The sequence below is a fragment of the Vipera ursinii genome (genome assembly GCF_947247035.1).
Source record: "Vipera ursinii genome assembly, chromosome: 1".
Taxonomy (NCBI): Eukaryota; Metazoa; Chordata; class Lepidosauria; order Squamata; family Viperidae; genus Vipera; species Vipera ursinii.
Genome location: NC_139512.1, coordinates 285,319,370 through 285,336,016, shown reverse-complemented (window position 1 = coordinate 285,336,016; position 16,647 = coordinate 285,319,370). Strand labels below are relative to the sequence as shown.

Below are 16,647 nucleotides of genomic sequence, written 5' to 3'. Positions count from 1 at the left end.
TGTTTCCAACTCTAGGGGCCGGCGCTCATCTCCGTTTCAAAACCAAAGAGCCAGCGCTTGTCCGAGGATGTCTCCGTGGTCATGTGGCTGGCATAACTAGACGCCAAAGGTGCACGGAACGCTGTTACCTTCCCACCGTAGTGGTCCCTATTTTTCTACTTGCATTTTTATGTGCTTTCGAACTGCTAGGTTGGCAGAAGCTGGAACGAGTAACAGGTGCTCACTCTGTTACGCGGCACTCAGGATTCGACCCACCAAACTGTCGACCTTCTGATCGACAAGCTCAGCGTCCTAACCCACTGAGCCACCGCATCCCTTACATTTCCGCCTTATTGAGCAATATCCTTAGTAAACCACAAGTATGCTCAATTGACAAATGACATCATCATGCAAATACTGCAGCTTACGTATTTGTATTAGAAGCCAGGTTTCAAGTTGCACTCAGAGGTCTGACAAAGGTATGTAAGTCATGTCATACCCAGGGTGGCAGAGTTGCACATGTTTTGTCAACTGCCACCCCTCCCTTGTTCCTATGGGCTGGAGGGACTTAAATCATAAGTGAGCTTCCATGGCTAAGAGTGACCTTCAGTCCAAGCCCCAAACCTTAACCACTATGCTACACTGGTTCTCTTCTAAAGCCTACTTTAAAGGGATTTCCTAACTTTCTATTTCTGGGAGGATCATCTATTTTGCAATTGATGCACCTAATCAAATCAAATGAAATACATTTGGCCACTTTATAAAAGTTAGTTACATGCAGGAAGGAAGGAAAAGATGTTTTGGAGCAGATATGTGTGGGCTTGGTGCATCTGTTGATGTCTTCTTCAAAAACCTGTGGGTTTTTTTCCCCCTGAGCAAACACAGTAGCTGTGCATTCATAGGAAAATGCACATTAGGGAGTTAGGGATGCTGTAATAAGGTGGCATCCCTGATGCAAATGTCATTTTCCTGGAATTGTGGGGCTACTCTGTGAACCTAGGAAAGGTGTGACATCTTTAAGGAGGTGCCATATGCTGCATTCACATCCCTTCTAAAGCACATTCTCCACTTTGCTTCTAAACAGCTGCATATTGCTAAGGTGCATGCATGAATGACATGAACCATCACACAGATCTATGTAAATATGCAAACGGAGCTAAATACTAATTCTTACTAATCAACAAATGCCCTACAATTTTAACTGCTTTATAGTTTCTACAGGACCAGGCTACCATGTCTTCCTACTTTTTTAAAATTGGGACTATACATGTAATAATAGCTGCAAGAGATTTCTGTATTGATAGCTATGAATTGGATCCAGTGATCTGGATCTAAGATAAAATGTAGTTTGTCCAACTTTGATTTACTATGATATACAGTATAAGGCCAACCAACTATAATTTATATGTGACTGAATCTAAACTTTAATTCATCTCAGTACAGTATAAGCAGAAAATTCTTGAATCCCATTTTTTCATATTGGCTGATCGGCAATATAGATTTTGTTAATCGATAAATCATCCTTTTCTCTTTGCTTCATATCTGTCAAAATCCTTTCTAGAGAAGATTTAACAGGCATGAGATGAACTAATGTACCATCAACTGCCCAGAATCACTTAGTAATCACTTAGTAAGATGGGTTGTGCCTAAATTTGATAAATAAATAAAACTGGATCAGGACTATGCCATCCTCTAATTGTTATGATTGTTCTATCGCTGACAATTGCAAGATCCTTGTCCATTTTATGGCTGGGCAGGTAGTAGAACTTGGATGACCTTGTCTAATGATAGAAACTAAACAGGTTCAGGCTTATAGTCACTCAGGAATTCCATGGCTCCTGGCTAGGGAGGGTAGTTGGAAAAACAAAGGAACCAATGGCACATGACTTCCAAAATGCCAACAGGAATAACTACAAGAACACATTCATTAGAAATTGAGCTTGACTGAAGAGCATCTTTTATTTTTTAACCCAAATTACAGATTAGGAATAAAACAGCAGAGACAACATAGTTTCAATTACTTATTGCAGAAGTGCACCTTAGTTTTGATCCTTTCCTATAGCTTATTACTGCCTTCATTTCTGCACCTTGCATTCATTTATGTAAGAAACCAGCTATGAGGTAGGTGCTACAGCTTCCCATCCTAAATGTTTCTTCTGTCTCTTGCGGATAAAAAGAATCTCATGAGTCAAATCTACTGCATTGAACTTCACCTATGGAATTGGTACATATACCATTAGCTTTTATTAAAAACCTAGAAATGGATATAATACATAAGCTAAAATGGTAGTATTGTATATAATTTTAGGGGCATTTTGTGATCATGGATACAAACATTATTATATATATTTAAAGAAATTTGTGAACAAGGGGGTGGCTTTAAAAATGAAAATAATTCATGTAAAGTTCAAGGAGTACCATTTCAGAAACCTAAACACAATCAATGTTAAAAAAAACTTATTTTCTATAGCATCACAAACTATGAAGTACTCTAGGCCACTCTCCTTCATTGCCTTGGAGGCAGATTTTGAAATTGTTTCATCACTGAAACAAAAATTATTCCAAACAATATATGTTGGAGAATATACTGAAATAAACTTCCATTTATGTATTATTTTCTGATGTCAAGAAATGGGATATTCTTCATAAAGAACATCCTAGGTGTTGCTAACATATTGCATCAAATCAGTAATTCTAATTATCACCCTATCAATTTTGTTTTAAATTTTCTATGGTTAAAAATTGGATTAAATGCCTTAAGTTAATACTGGTGAAAAGAATGAAAACACTGCACAGTAAACTATCATTGCTTTCTTATATAAAAAAATAAAAATATCAATTCACTGAGTCAGACAGCATCACTATTTTATTCAGCTAATAATTACAACTCAAGCAACACATTAAAAATTACATAATATCAGTAGCATTACAGTCTGATTCTATTTATGACTACTCAAAATTACATGCTCTTAGGACTGACTTCTTAAAGTTTCAGGTTTAAAACATATGACAAGCCAAGATTTCATAGAAGAGACTTTTTCCTGTTGCATATGAGTCATGAGAAGACTTCCATTTTTCCAAGAAACCAAACACAACTAACTATTGAAATGCTTGAGTATAACTACTGTTGTTACCAAAAGGGGAGAAAAGACTTGATTCAATTTGATGGAATGAACTTGCACATATTTGATAATCGAAAAATCCATTCTACTGTATAAAATGATAAGCATCTTAAATAGCACTTTTGCTATTTTATAAATAAAACTTATCACAGTACTGTTCATTATTATAATATAGAAACATGGAAAAGTATGCATAGATTGTCCTTTTAAAAAACATTCAAAGTACTTACTGTTACTTGACTTGAGATCTCTGTGAAGGATGGGGACAATGGCTTCTTCATGTAAATAAAGCATCCCTCGAGCGATTTGTACTGCCCAGTTGACTAATATATGAGGAGGAATGCGAAGGCCCCAGTGGTTCCCACTAGCGGTGGGGAAAGTACCTGACAAAGCTCTATTGAGGGGTCCTCCCCTGGCAAATTCCATAACTAGGCAGAGGTTGGGCTCCTGCAAACTTACACCATGAAGTTCGATGATATTTGGATGTTTCAACATGGAAAACAATTTTGCCTCTTGCCTCACATTCTCTGCTGTGGCCATGATGTCCTCATCTGGATCCTGCCGGGCCGCTTTCACTGCAACTTCTTGGCCATTCCACATAGCTCTATAAACTTTACCAAAGCCTCCAACTCCAATAATCTCTTGTAGTTCCAGATGCTGGAAGTCAATCTCTGCTAGAGAACCCATATGGTCTTCATTATCTACAGGGTGCCCATCACCCACGGCCAGGTTTTGGGTTTGATGCCCAGTCTTCTCCAACAATCCTAACTGGGGGTGTTGGTAACAACCTAGCTGGTAGGTCACATAGTTTGCTGGGAAGATGCCAAGACGATGATGGATTTTACCTGCCCACCACCCATCGTCTCCAGACACTGCTGCATCTTTAGACAAAACTTCCACCATTTCCCCTCGGCGCAAACTCAGCTCATCTTCTCCAGTGGCTTCATAGTCATACAACACAGTCCACAGTGGGCAAGAGTTGCGACTGGTCCCCAAGCTCCCTTCAGCTATTCCTTCAGAGCTCAGCAAAGCCATGGTCAAGGTACAGGTACTAACCACATCTGCCTTGGCATTTGAGAACAATTAATGAAGTCGCTACTGAAGCCAACTCTTCCCTATTTTAGGCAGGCATAAAAAGTGCTAGGAAAGGAGTGAAACAAAGCGAAAAGAAAAGACACACGGGGGATCGGGGCATGAGTTGAGTGAGGAGTAGAAATCACAGTATTTGGATCAGACATTTGGAGTGCAGAAAGGTCAAAGGCAAGAAACTGTGTTACGAAAGTGATGAGAGGCAGGATAACATAAGGTGACAGTGAGGGAAAGAGTGAAGGAGTCAGAGAAAGAAAGCACAACCCAGTTGCATAGAAGAGTTCGGGGGTGGGAGGGTGGGGGAAAGGACCGGTGGCAAAGCAGGAAGTGAAAAGTGTGTTCGGGATAAATGGGATCAAGGCAAAGAAAGTTTGCGTGGAGTGGTTTACAGAGCCAGGAAAAACAAAATCCGAGGGCCCGAGAGAACAAGGAAAGAAGCAAGCAGAATTAAGGCGGAGATAGAAGGGGAAAATGAAGTGAGGGACGCGGGGGAGAAGCAGGGGGAGACCCCAGAGAAGCGGCGATTGCAAAGGGATGCAGTCCCAGGGGGCCCAGGTGAGCGAAGGGAGCCACGCAAGGAACGAGAAGCGGAGACGGGCGATGGGAGAAGAAGCAGGTAAACAGGTAAAGCGCTCGCGGGGAAACGGAGACTGCGGGCGATCCGGGACGGCCTCAGCGGCTACAGGCAACGCCAACGCCTCCGCCGCCACGGCCGATCCAGCGCTTCTCCCGGGTCTTCTCAGCAAACTTTTCTGCCGCCCAGAGCAGCTCCCGAACAACTTAGTGGCTGGCCTGGATTGGACGGCCGAGAGCACGTGACGTCGAGGCCAGGCTCTGGGTGCGGGTCAAAGAGTGAAGTCGTGCAGGTGCGTGTCTGGCTGTGGTCGTGGGGGTGGTTGCCCTGTCACGGATGGCGCCGGTGCCAAGCAGCAAACTCCCGGGCGCCCTCGGGAAAGGAAGGGTCGTCGGCAGAAGCAGAGACGACGCAGCAAGGCGGAAGGGGCGGTGGCAACGCTGTTGCAACTCGTTGCGCGCTCTTCGCCGCGCGCGCCCTTATCAAATGGAAGCGGGGAAGGGCAGGTTGCGATGAATGGGACGGCGGGGTGTGCTTGGGCTAGCCGTGGGAACAATATTCTAAGACTGCCTTGTTTTAAGCCTTGACCCAATGCCGGGTTTTGTCTGTTATCAGCCACTAGGCACTCTTTGAACGATGATTATTAGTTCTGTAATTCTGATTACACTCTTCCCCAAATATCTGAAAAAGTTGTATCAAATGGAAAAGTGTTTAGATCCGCATCTGGAATATCCAGCAGGTACTTACAGGTACCATTTTCCTACTGATATTTGCCAGGATCCTTGACCTGAACGATGATTATTAGTTCTGTAATTCTTATTACACTCTCCCCAAATATCTGAAAAAGTTGTATCAAATGGAAAAGTGTTTAGATCCGCATCTGGAATATCCAGCAGGTACTTACAGGTACCATTTTCCTACTGATATTTGCCAGGATCCTTGACCTGAACGATGATTATTAGTTCTGTAATTCTTATTACACTCTCCCCAAATATCTGAAAAAGTTGTATCAAATGGAAAAGTGTTTAGATCCGCATCTGGAATATCCAGCAGGTACTTACAGGTACCATTTTCCCACTGATATTTGCCAGGATCTTTGACCTGCATTTTGAATATATTCCTATCTGTATCCACCAGCTCTCAAAGTTTGGGGTCTCCCTGCTCCAGATGTTGATGAACTGCAGTACCCAGCATTTTCACCACTGACCATGCTGGCTGAAATTCTTGAAATTGACTTTTAGCAACCAAGCAGTCGCCCACTCCTTGGACTACAACTGGTCATAATACTGTACAAAAAAAATGCCTTGTACTTTTACAATGCATCGAATGAATCAGTACAAATTGTGAGCTATAGTAAAAAAAATTGTATTTCCTTTACCCTAATCATACAACAAACAAGGTATGTTTATTTTCTGCAATCATGTACAGTTCAGTTTTTCCCCATTCTGGGCTCAATGGGGGGTCTTAAAATGAGCACAGGACTGCAACCAAATAAGTGTATATCGTAACAATAGTAACAATCATTGGGTGGAGTAGCCATTTTAAATTATTTATGTTGAGTATTAGTACCCAACAGGATACATGGACAATGCACAACTGACTCCATAGCTCTTAAGTCAATCTAAATTTAAAATGTTATATCAGTCCTTGTCTAAAGTACGATTCCACTATCAATCTAGTGTGATATTACAATCTCAGATGTGTCAGTTCTGCAACAGCAGAACTATTCAAACAGATACCTGTTCAGAAGGAAGTCCCATTGAGCCTAAGGGAAGGTGCTTATTCCCAAGTAAGTAGGAAATGGCTGGGTGCTTAGCATGCTCTTTTTCTAAGAAAATGCAGTTGGATTAGGATTTTGAAATACTGTAGAGAAAACCCTGGCTACTGAGCTAATTTACTAGGATTGTGATCTGGAAGGAACTATATAATCTCTGTCCTTCCTGTCTAGCCATTTAAATGTTAGTAACCTCTCTTGTTTGGCAGTTTGTATTCTTTGAAGGCCAAATTCATGCAGAGAAACACACTGACGGAGAAAACTGTAAATCGTGCCAGCTTCAATTGTTCATTAAGGACTATTATCTTGAAGTTTCTTGTTTCAGCTGGGGCTCACCAAGGAGCCTTGTCTCACCCAATATTATTAGGGTACCAGGTAGCATTGTGAATCAGTGTTTAGGGAGGAATAAATAGCCCCACAATTATGTTTAAATATGAGTTAGCTCTCTGCTCAAGATAGAATTATATTCATGGTATCATGTCTGAATATTTGTACTTCCCTATAGTAGTCAGAAGGGACGCTGTGGCTCAGTGAGTTAGGACACTGAGCTTGTCGATCAGAAGGTCGGCAGTTTGGCGGGTTGAATCCCAAGTGCCGCGTAACAGAGTGAGCGCCTGTTACTCGTCCCAGCTTCTGCCAACCTAGCATTTCGAAAGCACGTAAAAAATGCAAGTAGAAAAATAGGGACAACTACGGTGGTAAGGTAACAGCGTTCCGTGCGCCTTTGGCATCTAGTCATGCCGGCCACATGACCACGGAGACGTCCTCGGACAAGCGCTGGCTCTTCGGCTTTGAAACAGAGATGAGCACTGCCCCCTAGAGTTGGAAACAACTAGCATGCATGTGCGGAGGAACCTTTACCTTATAGTAGTCAGAAGGTTCAAGTCATGGCAATTGGACTATTTTTTGTTAGCTCCAGACACTTCTTCTGCTCATCCAAGCAGCTTCATCAGTAAGAGCAAATCAGTTAGGCAGGGAATCGTTGGAATGTACCAATTATTGCCACATTAACCTCAGGGTTTTCCTCTCCAAAATGTATTGCAATATGTGGATGAAGAGTCTCAGTCATCCAGGCAAAGATGTCAGAAGGCTGAATCATGGCAACTGGACTTTATTTATTTATTTGCCTATGGAGTATTCCCTTATCCATCTTCAGATAGACCAAATACTTATACAGTACAGAACTGTCATAATTACAGATCTGAATTAAATTCTTCAGTATTGGTTTAGTAACAACTGTTAAGCAAACCAACTCTCCTTAGTTTTTAGGCTATTGTTCAGCTAGCATTTTTGACTCTTCTTTTGTCCTTCATTATCATATAGCAGGTGTCATAGGAGTGCAGTGTCAAGTCTCCCATTGACTCACCCTCATCCATTGCGATTCATATGGGTCATAAGAACAATAACCTCTAGATTGCTACTTGTGCCTTTTTTTATCTGTCCTCCACATTCTTTTCATTCCCTTACCATTTTAAGCTTGTTAGTAGGGATTATCTATGGAGATTTTCGGCCATCCAGGTCATGGTTGTCACAAAGGTGCCTATTCAAAAGGCAACTGGACGTTCTTTGTTTTTCCTTGAAGAAGCTTCTTGGATGAGAAGTGAAACATCTTCAGGGAAAAACAAAGGCAGGGCAATTGTCTTTTGAAAAAGCACCTTTGGATTAGTAAGGACTACTTTTTTTAACAATTGGCAAAATGTGAACAGATTTGGAAGTAATACTCATGCAGACTCTAATCTTTATAATAGGAATTATCTTGCATGCATATTACAATGTCTTACAGATGTTTCTTTTTAGCGTCCTTGGAAAATTTCTCCAAGGTTAGTTGCTTTGGCAATGAAAAGTGGCCACATGGCATCTTAGCTTTATAATGACTGTACTACAGATATGAAAACAGGCTAGCCGCTAGTCCAAGCACGCCACCAGAGTAGCCCTTGGGCTACCTTTCCTTTTTCAATGATTTATAGGGGTAATTCCTAAAATGAACCTTCACAAATTGCAAAGCACATCAGCTTTTTATGAATGGTGAAAAGCAAAACATGAACAACAGAGGAGCTCACATTACAAATATTTTAAATGAATTTGTGGGGAGATAGTTATACAAAACTGTTCAGTTGAAACTTGGCTTCCCCTCTATATTCCACTATAATCAGAATGGTATAATATTGGATGATGCAATAGGCAATCTTTTAGAGGATAAGCCTGATGGCAAGAATTGTTTTATTATTCATCTTTCATTTGCAAAGACCTTCCTTTTCTTGGCTGAGGGAGTGAAGCTTTTCAAAAAGGAATTAATAAAATGTTAAAATTTCCACTAATAGTATGTAACATCTTCAGGAATCCATAGATTGGACATCAGTTGTGCTGGAGACCTGAAGCTTGGATGGGAAGAGATGATGGTGAACATACATCCGCAGATCTCTATTTTGTAGAAGCAAATAGACTTGAACCTAGCATGAAGATGGGGTTCAAATCTTGAAAAATTTAAAAACCTGTACAGATTTATTTATTTAGCATATGTCATATCATACATGGACTAGCAATATGCATTTCATCTAGATTTTCATCTAGATTAATAAAACACATAAAATATATTTTTTTAAAAAAATCTATGTTCAAATACCAATGTCTAGGCCATCTAACCATTGAAGCACAGCATCGTTTCTATGCCTTCATCTTACAACCAGTCACAATGTGATCTACAGTTTGATGTGGGACCTCACAGTCACACTGAGGAGAGGATTCTGTGTTCCATTTATACAATGAGTCCCAGCAGACACCATGTGAAGTGCGAATCCTATTCAGGATTGTCCATTGCTGGCATGGTAGTTCAAAGCCTGGCACTTTTCATGGGGTCATTTATATGCCTTCCTATGTCTGGACATTCAGCAACCCATTTGGCTTTTCATTGGGAATCGATGCTAAAGTTGTTGAGCAGATATTGTGCAGGTGCCAGTGGAGACTTTCTGGATTTAAGTCAACTGGTTGATAAATGAGGTAGGAGTGAGTTGTTCAGAAAGAAGAAGCAGGCACACTTGCAACAGATTTAAGTAAAATAATTATTTCAAAGATGAGCCATATGGTGAAAAGCTCATCTAAAAAAAAGACTAACCACTGGAGAAGATCCAAACAACATTATTTCCTTGCTAGTTCTAGTCTGTGACACAGTGTGTAGATCAAAGCAAATGTGAGCATATATGTACTCTATATCCAAAGGAGACCCCATCAGAATTGCTTTACAACCAATAAAGATATGAGGCTGTTCTAAAGCAGGCATGGGTATCATTCTAGTAGATCATTCAGTTACCAGCACATTCTTTGGGATGCAACAAAGTAGCTTTGGGCTATGAGGGGTGTGAGTTACTCCAACAAGCTGACCTTGTTAGGGAAGAAGTGAGAGAAGGAAGCAGAGCAATATACATTTTTTAAAATATGTTGCCTTTGGTTTAGTCATAATATTGTGTTTAATAAATTGGTATCATAATAAGAATTTGCTACTTAAAGGAGCCATGAAAGAAATACAATTAAAAGCATACATGTAATAGCATATACAAAAATGGGTTATATAATGGTGTAATTTAAGACATGTTCTTAATTCCAAATCGCCAAAGACACCAAGAAGGGACAGGACTGCATATTGCTAAAACTATAACACTCTTTTCAAATTTTAAACACAGCAGGGAAGAGAAGACTTACACATTAAAACACTGGAAACTAAAGCTGTGTGTTGGACATATTAACTCGAGCAGTTATCCTAGCTGTTTAATTGGCTGAAAACCTTTTCAATGGCACCTCCTAGTGGTGGATTGGAAGGACATAAAACCAGCATGGCTTGGCTTTGTAGTTCTTTGCTTTTAAAATCCATTTCCCACACAAACGTGAAAGTTAAGGACTCTGCTTTGCATTGCCTTCGCGATTCGTAATTTTCCTGCAGGGTTTAGTGCAGTCTTTACACAGTTAATATAGATACCTCAATAGGTAACTTAAGCTGACTTCGCTGGTTCTTATTATTTTAATTACGGTATCCAGCCAGGAGTCTCCTTGTTTCTCCCAACGCGAGAGCAGTTAAAACGGGCCTCTGCATTTTCAGAAACGGGAGAAGAGTTATTGTTTTGCTCCGGGGCGTAAGTTGCAATTCGACACCTGCAAGACTCAGCGCTGACTCTCACTCGGCGCGCAAATTCCGTCGTTATAACTTTGGGATTGTTTTGTGGGAGTGTTGTTTCTTCCCCCCATTATCTATACCCAACAGAATAACAGAACTGGAAAGAACATTGGAGGTCTTCTAGTCCAACCCAAGATTTCGGGAAAACCTGACTATAACACTATCGCACAACTCTTCCTTTTCTTTCGTCGCCCCGCCCCTCTCACGGAGTAACGTAGTAACCCTTCCACTACATACAGCAGGGATGTCCAATCTTGGCAACTTTTAAGACTTGAGGACTTCAACTCCCAGAATTCTCCAGCCAACATGGCTGGCTGGGGAATTCTAGGAATTGAAGTCCACAGGACTTAAAGTTGCCAAGATTGGACATCCCTACAGCTTTCTGGGCTTGCTGGAGTCCTGAGAGTTGAATGGCACCTCCCGTGTAATTTGGCCACAGTACGGAAGTGGTTTGCCACTGCCGTCTTCAGGCATGCTTATGATTTCCCAGTCGAGTCTCAGATTCTGGAGTTCCCTGGCAGTTTCTCCCGAAGTCTGATCCTAGTTTAGTTTCCTGCTCCAAACCAATTTAGCCTACCGTACTGAGGTAGAGGCAGGCTTGCTTTCTAGCTGTTACTAATTGTCTCAATTAGGCGGAGGTGGAGAGGGAGAAATGCTATCTCTGGGGAGAAGACTTGAGCTGAACCCATTCTAGGGAGGTACATCTGCGGACGGGAGCTGAAAAGATCCGAGAGGGAGAAAGGACTGGGTAGAGCTGTTCTCCAAGCTGGCGCCCTCCAGTAACCGTGTGCCGGGGGATGATGGGATTTGCAGCTCAACACACACGCGAAACGTATGTTAATGGGTACAGTTAAGGGCTGTAAATTATTAGCAAGGAAACGGGAAACAGAACACAGAAGGGGAAATACGTTTCAGTCACGGAATGCGCTTCAACCATAGCGACGGGTTGTTCCCCCGCATCAGCGTAATCTGTCTTTAGAAAGATGGGAGGGCGGAGTCGAGAAGGGCACCGCCTTTGCTTTTTGCATCCTTGGGTGGCAGGAGACACGGTTGGTGGATTGGGCTCCCCGCAGCATGATGGGAAAATCCTTCTAGCATCCGGCATGGAGGTTGGGGTGATGCCCGGCGCTGAGAAGCATCTTCCCAGGGGGAGCCACCGCTCCCGCCGCCCCAAGCAACGGCAAGGAGATTGAGCCCGGCGGCCTTTTTCGTGCACGGCTTGACGATGGTATCCCAAGCAGTGCAGCTGCTCCGGCAGGGAGTATGGGCGGCGTTGACCGGAGGTTGGTACCACGATCCGGAGCAAAGTAAATTCACTAACAGCTGCCATCTCTACCTCTGGCTGTTCTTGCTGTTGCTGCCCATGGCGCTGCACTTGGTGAGTCTGATCGGCCGGCGGGAGATCTGGGCACGCAGGGAAGAAGAGGATGAGGGGCCCAATGGTAGGCCTCTGATCTGGGGAAAGAGGCACATGTTGCCTTCTTATCTGTTGCCATATACAGATCGAGGACGTGACAAATCGCTGGATGTAGAGGAAAGGTGTAAGACTTGTGGACTTCAACTCCCAGCTTGCTGGCTGAGGAATTCTGGGAGTTGAAGTCCACAAGTCTTAAAGTTGCCAAGGTTGAGGACCCCTGGTGTAAGGGGTGGATTTAAGAGACAAAACGCAGTGGCCAGAAAAGGGATCTGGAAAGTTTATCAACTGTGATGGCTTTATTTTTAATTGTAATAAAAATATTTCTGACCCTTCTTACAGAACTTTGAATTGATTCTGCTTTGCTCCCACAGCAAGTCTCAAACAACAAATATATATATATATTTTTTCAGATCCTGTGCGGACTAACAAAAATTAAACTGGGTTTATAAAGAGTTAATGGGTAATTCTCTCAGTCTTGGGTATACAGTACCTAAGGTCTGATTTACAATGTTAACACACAAAGTAAAGTTTCTTTCATCTACACATGCATGCATGCACGTTATTTTTGGAGAGTTAAAAAGTTAAATATGAAATAAATACAAAACTTAGTATCTTAGCATTAAAGAAAAATGTTAATATGACTGGCATATTGATTTATAATCTCTAATCCACTTGCCAGCCATGAATTCTGTTGTGTAGTGAGTTCTTTGTAGGCAGTAAGCGAGACGAGAGGTTGCAAACAGGAACATTGCTTTATTGAGGCAACAGGAACAGAACTGAATCAGAGGCTTCTGCGCAGCTACTTATACAGTTGTCCACTAGGCGGCAGCCAATAGGTTTAAAGGAACCCATTCCCACCCCAAATCATCCAGTGATCTTCTTGGAGACAGCACGTCTGGCAAGTCAGTGACCTTACACAAACACACCAATTGAGCAACCTTAAGCAACATTCAAACAGACACGTTTAGTTTAGTTTTAGTTTTATTAAATTTTTATACCACCCTTCTCCCTAGGGACTCAGGGCGGTGAACAGGGCAGATAATAAAAGTACAAAACTACAAAAGTTAAAATAGAATTAAATTAATGCCCAAGATAAAACAGTAAAATATACAAATATTTAAAAACCCAAATTAACTCCCCATCAGGCCAGGCCAGCTTGTTCAAACAGGTGGGTCTTTAACCCGCGCCGGAAGGAGCGGAGATCCGGTGCCATCCGGAGCTCCACCGGCAGTTCATTCCATAAGGCCGGGGCGCCCACAGAGAAGGCCCTCCCCCTGGGGGCCACCAGCCGGCATTCTCTGACTGGAGGCACCCTGAGGAGGCCCTCTCTGTGGGAACGCACAGGGCGGAGGGGGGTTGACGCCGGCAGCAGGTGGTCCCCGAGGTATTCCGGACCCATGCCATGTAGGGACTTAAAAACCATCACTAAGACCTTGAACCTCACCCGGAAGACAACGTGAAACAGTTCAAGTAAAATCCCAATACATTACACCTCTTCCACCTAGAAGGTACACACATTATTAATATTATTTAAGAATAAAGTCTTGTAGATGTGGTGGTCTGCGCAACCTTGCAGACCATCTGGGGGACCCAGGCAAACCCCGGTCTAGGGCTCACAAGTTCACAAGAGTCTGATTGACTCGAGTCTCTTTGGCTGGCCATTCCAGGTCTGCCCAAACCAAAGGCCAAAGAAGAAGCAGAGTCAGCGCAGTTGCTGCCTTGTTCAGGTTGACTTTCTGGAGACCCATGTTGCACTCCCGGACTTTGTCCATCTACAACCACCTCCCCGTTGTACTGACTGGTTGAGTCCTCAGAGTGTGTCAACTGCCCTGCTTGGCTGCCGGCTGCTGGCTCTATTTGCAGACCTGTCATGAGGTCCTCACTTAGTGGCCATTCTGCAAAACGCTTCCACAGCTGATCAATATGGCAGCGAACGACTCGCCGCCCCCATCCAAGGTTACTGAAATTTTGACAATTTTACCCGGCACCAAGTTCCCATGCCCATAGTTTCAGGCCCACACCCCATCACCCACTTGTAACCCCCTTGGAGCCTTTGGGCGTGCGGTGTCTGCTGCTACCCGGTCAGGATGCAACCTGTCCAGTTTCGTGATTAATTTCTTCCCCAGCAAAGCTCTGCTGGCCTCTTGCCCATTGCTGTGCAAGGCGTACTGTGCTGGTAAAGCAAAAAAATCATCCAGTCTGTGGTGCCAATCTCCAGTCACAATGCACTTGAATGACTCCTTTGTTGTGCGCACCATTCGTTCGGCCTGCCTGTTAGTCAAGGGGTGAAAGGGAGCCAATGTTGCGTGCCTTACGAGGATAGTCCTCAAGAAGGCCTGAAACTCTGCCGCTGTGAACTGGGCCCCGTTGTCCAAGACTATGACATCTGGTAGCCTGTGTTTGGCAAAAAGCTTTCTAAGCACCTGGATGGTCCTAGCATTAGTCATAGTTGCTGTAGGAATTACTTCCAACCATTTAGAGTGGCTATCGACCACTATCAAAAATAGCTGTCCCTGAAAGGGCGCAGCGAAGTCAATGTGAATAGTTGACCATGGTGTATGTGTTTCCTCCCATCTGTGGACAGGAGCATGTGGCATCTCTGGTCTGGACTGTTAACACGTGTAACACCTGTGTACTTGGGCCTCGATAGCCTTATCTAACCCTGGCCACCATAGGTAGCTCCGTGTCAATGCCTTCATCCGGAATATGCCCAGATGGCCCTCATGCAGAGACTGAAGCACATGGTGCCTTAATGAACTGGGGACAATAACCCTGCTGCCCCATAAGATGCAGCCTTTGTGAGCTGAAAGCTCATGTCTATGTGTGAAGTAGCTCTGGAACTCTGGTCCAGGGCTATTTTCAAGCCACCCTGTGTGAATCCATGACAAGACTCTACTTAAAACCTTGTCTGCAGCAGTTTCTGCAGCCACATCCCCAGCATGGAGGGGAAATTCAGGCAAATCCTGAATTGACAAAATGCGAGCTGCTGGAGCCGGATCTGGCTCTACCTGTGGCAATGGCAGCTTGCTAAGGCTGTCTGCGTGGCCCATGTCTTTGCCAGGTTTGTGAACCAGCCTGTAGCTGTAGGCTGACATAAAAATGGACCATCTTAACATTCTAGGGGACAGTATTTGAGGCATCTGCCTATTTGTAGTAAATAACTCCAACAGTGGCTTGTGGTCAGTAAAGACCATGATTTCCCTGCCATACAAGTAATCATGGAATTTCTTCACCCCAGCCACAATGGCCAAGGCCTCTTTGTCAATCTGAGTGTAATTGCGCTCAGCTGAGGACAGTGTCCTTGAATAATAGGTAATGGGGACTTGAGTCCCATTACTTGAAAAATGGCTTAGAACAGCCCCCAGGAACTCAGTGGAAGGGACCCTAATGTTATATTTGTTCCTTTTCAATTTAAGTCCTGCTGCGCAGAACCGTTGAAAGACGGCTTTGAGCCTTCTTGCAAGCATCTCAGTGGACTCACTGGTGATGAGCACATCGTCGAAATAGGGGCAAACTCCCAGAATTCCCTTAAGTGTACACTCCATAACTCCTTGAAAAATTCCTGGGGCTATGCTAACCCTGAATTGAAGGTGTTTGACTTTAAAAGCCCCCCTGTGTGTCACAATTGCTTATGCAGCCTCTGTGGCCTCGTCCACAGGTAACTGCTGATAGGCCTGTGGCAAATCTAACTTAGCAAACACGGTACCCCCTTGCAGAGATGCCAAGATGTGGCTAACGACTGGCCTCAGGTATGTGTGCTGCTTAAGTTCCCGATTTATGGTGCACTTGTAATCAGTGCAAATCCTGACCTCCCTGTTGGCCTTAAGTGGCGTGACAATGGGAGTCTCCCACTTACCCCTATCTATGGGCTGTAGTACCCCCTGACTGACTAGCTTGTCCAGCTCTGCATCGATTTTGTGTTTTAGTGCAAATGGCACTCTACGGGGTTTGATCCTAAGAGGCATTATGGCAGGATCAAGTTTAAAGGCTATCGGAGGGCCCTTGTACTTTCCCAGGCTTGTGTCAAAAACATCTGTGAACTCCTTGCATACTGACGCCAAGTTCGCTGCTTGTGTCCGGTGGATCCCGGTTACTTGAATGCCCAGAGTATCAAACCAATCAAGCCCTATTAAGCTCATTCTCTGGCCCCCCACCACAATCATATATAGGACCCCTGAAAATCCATTGAATTTGATGGCCAAGGTGGCCTCGCCTTTGACAGCTACTCAGGAATTCTGGAAGTCAGTCAGGATGATGTCGGATGGCCTAAGCTTGGCCCACCTCTTGCTGCGGTTGCACACGAACCGGAAAGTCTCCAGGGAAATGATGGATACAGCTGAACCAGTGTCCAGTTCCATCCTGCAAGGAACACCTTGCAATCGACTTGAAGCCAAAATTGGGGCTTAAGGGGGCGGCAAGCTCCCGTGTGGCAAACACTCTGACGACAGGAACAAAACTCTACTCTATGCTGTCCCAGGGCCCCGGTACCTCTCCTGATCGGATCGTCCAATTGGCGGTCCTTCTGGC

General features: G+C 43.7%; 2 protein-coding genes across 3 annotated transcripts in view; one reads left to right on the top strand and one right to left on the bottom strand.

Annotated features, from left to right (window-relative positions):
- MAP3K21 (mitogen-activated protein kinase kinase kinase 21) overlaps nucleotides 1–5,471 on the bottom strand; it is a 50,416-nt gene extending 44,945 nt beyond the window's left edge. The window contains exon 1 of one of the 2 annotated variants that reach the window (XM_083371521.1): nucleotides 3,332–5,471. In XM_083371521.1, coding sequence (XP_083227647.1) covers nucleotides 3,332–4,136 — 805 coding nt within the window. In that variant the 5' untranslated portion in view covers nucleotides 4,137–5,471. The remainder of the gene's footprint in view (nucleotides 1–3,331) is intronic. The other variant, XM_083371522.1, reaches the window with a different exon arrangement.
- A 6,457-nt stretch (nucleotides 5,472–11,928) lies between these two features.
- The window catches only part of PCNX2 (pecanex 2), a gene marked incomplete at both ends in the record, with an annotated part of 114,397 nt that continues 109,678 nt past the window's right edge, over nucleotides 11,929–16,647 (top strand). The window contains one exon of the mRNA XM_083371500.1: nucleotides 11,929–12,081. Coding sequence (XP_083227626.1) covers nucleotides 11,929–12,081 — 153 coding nt within the window. The remainder of the gene's footprint in view (nucleotides 12,082–16,647) is intronic.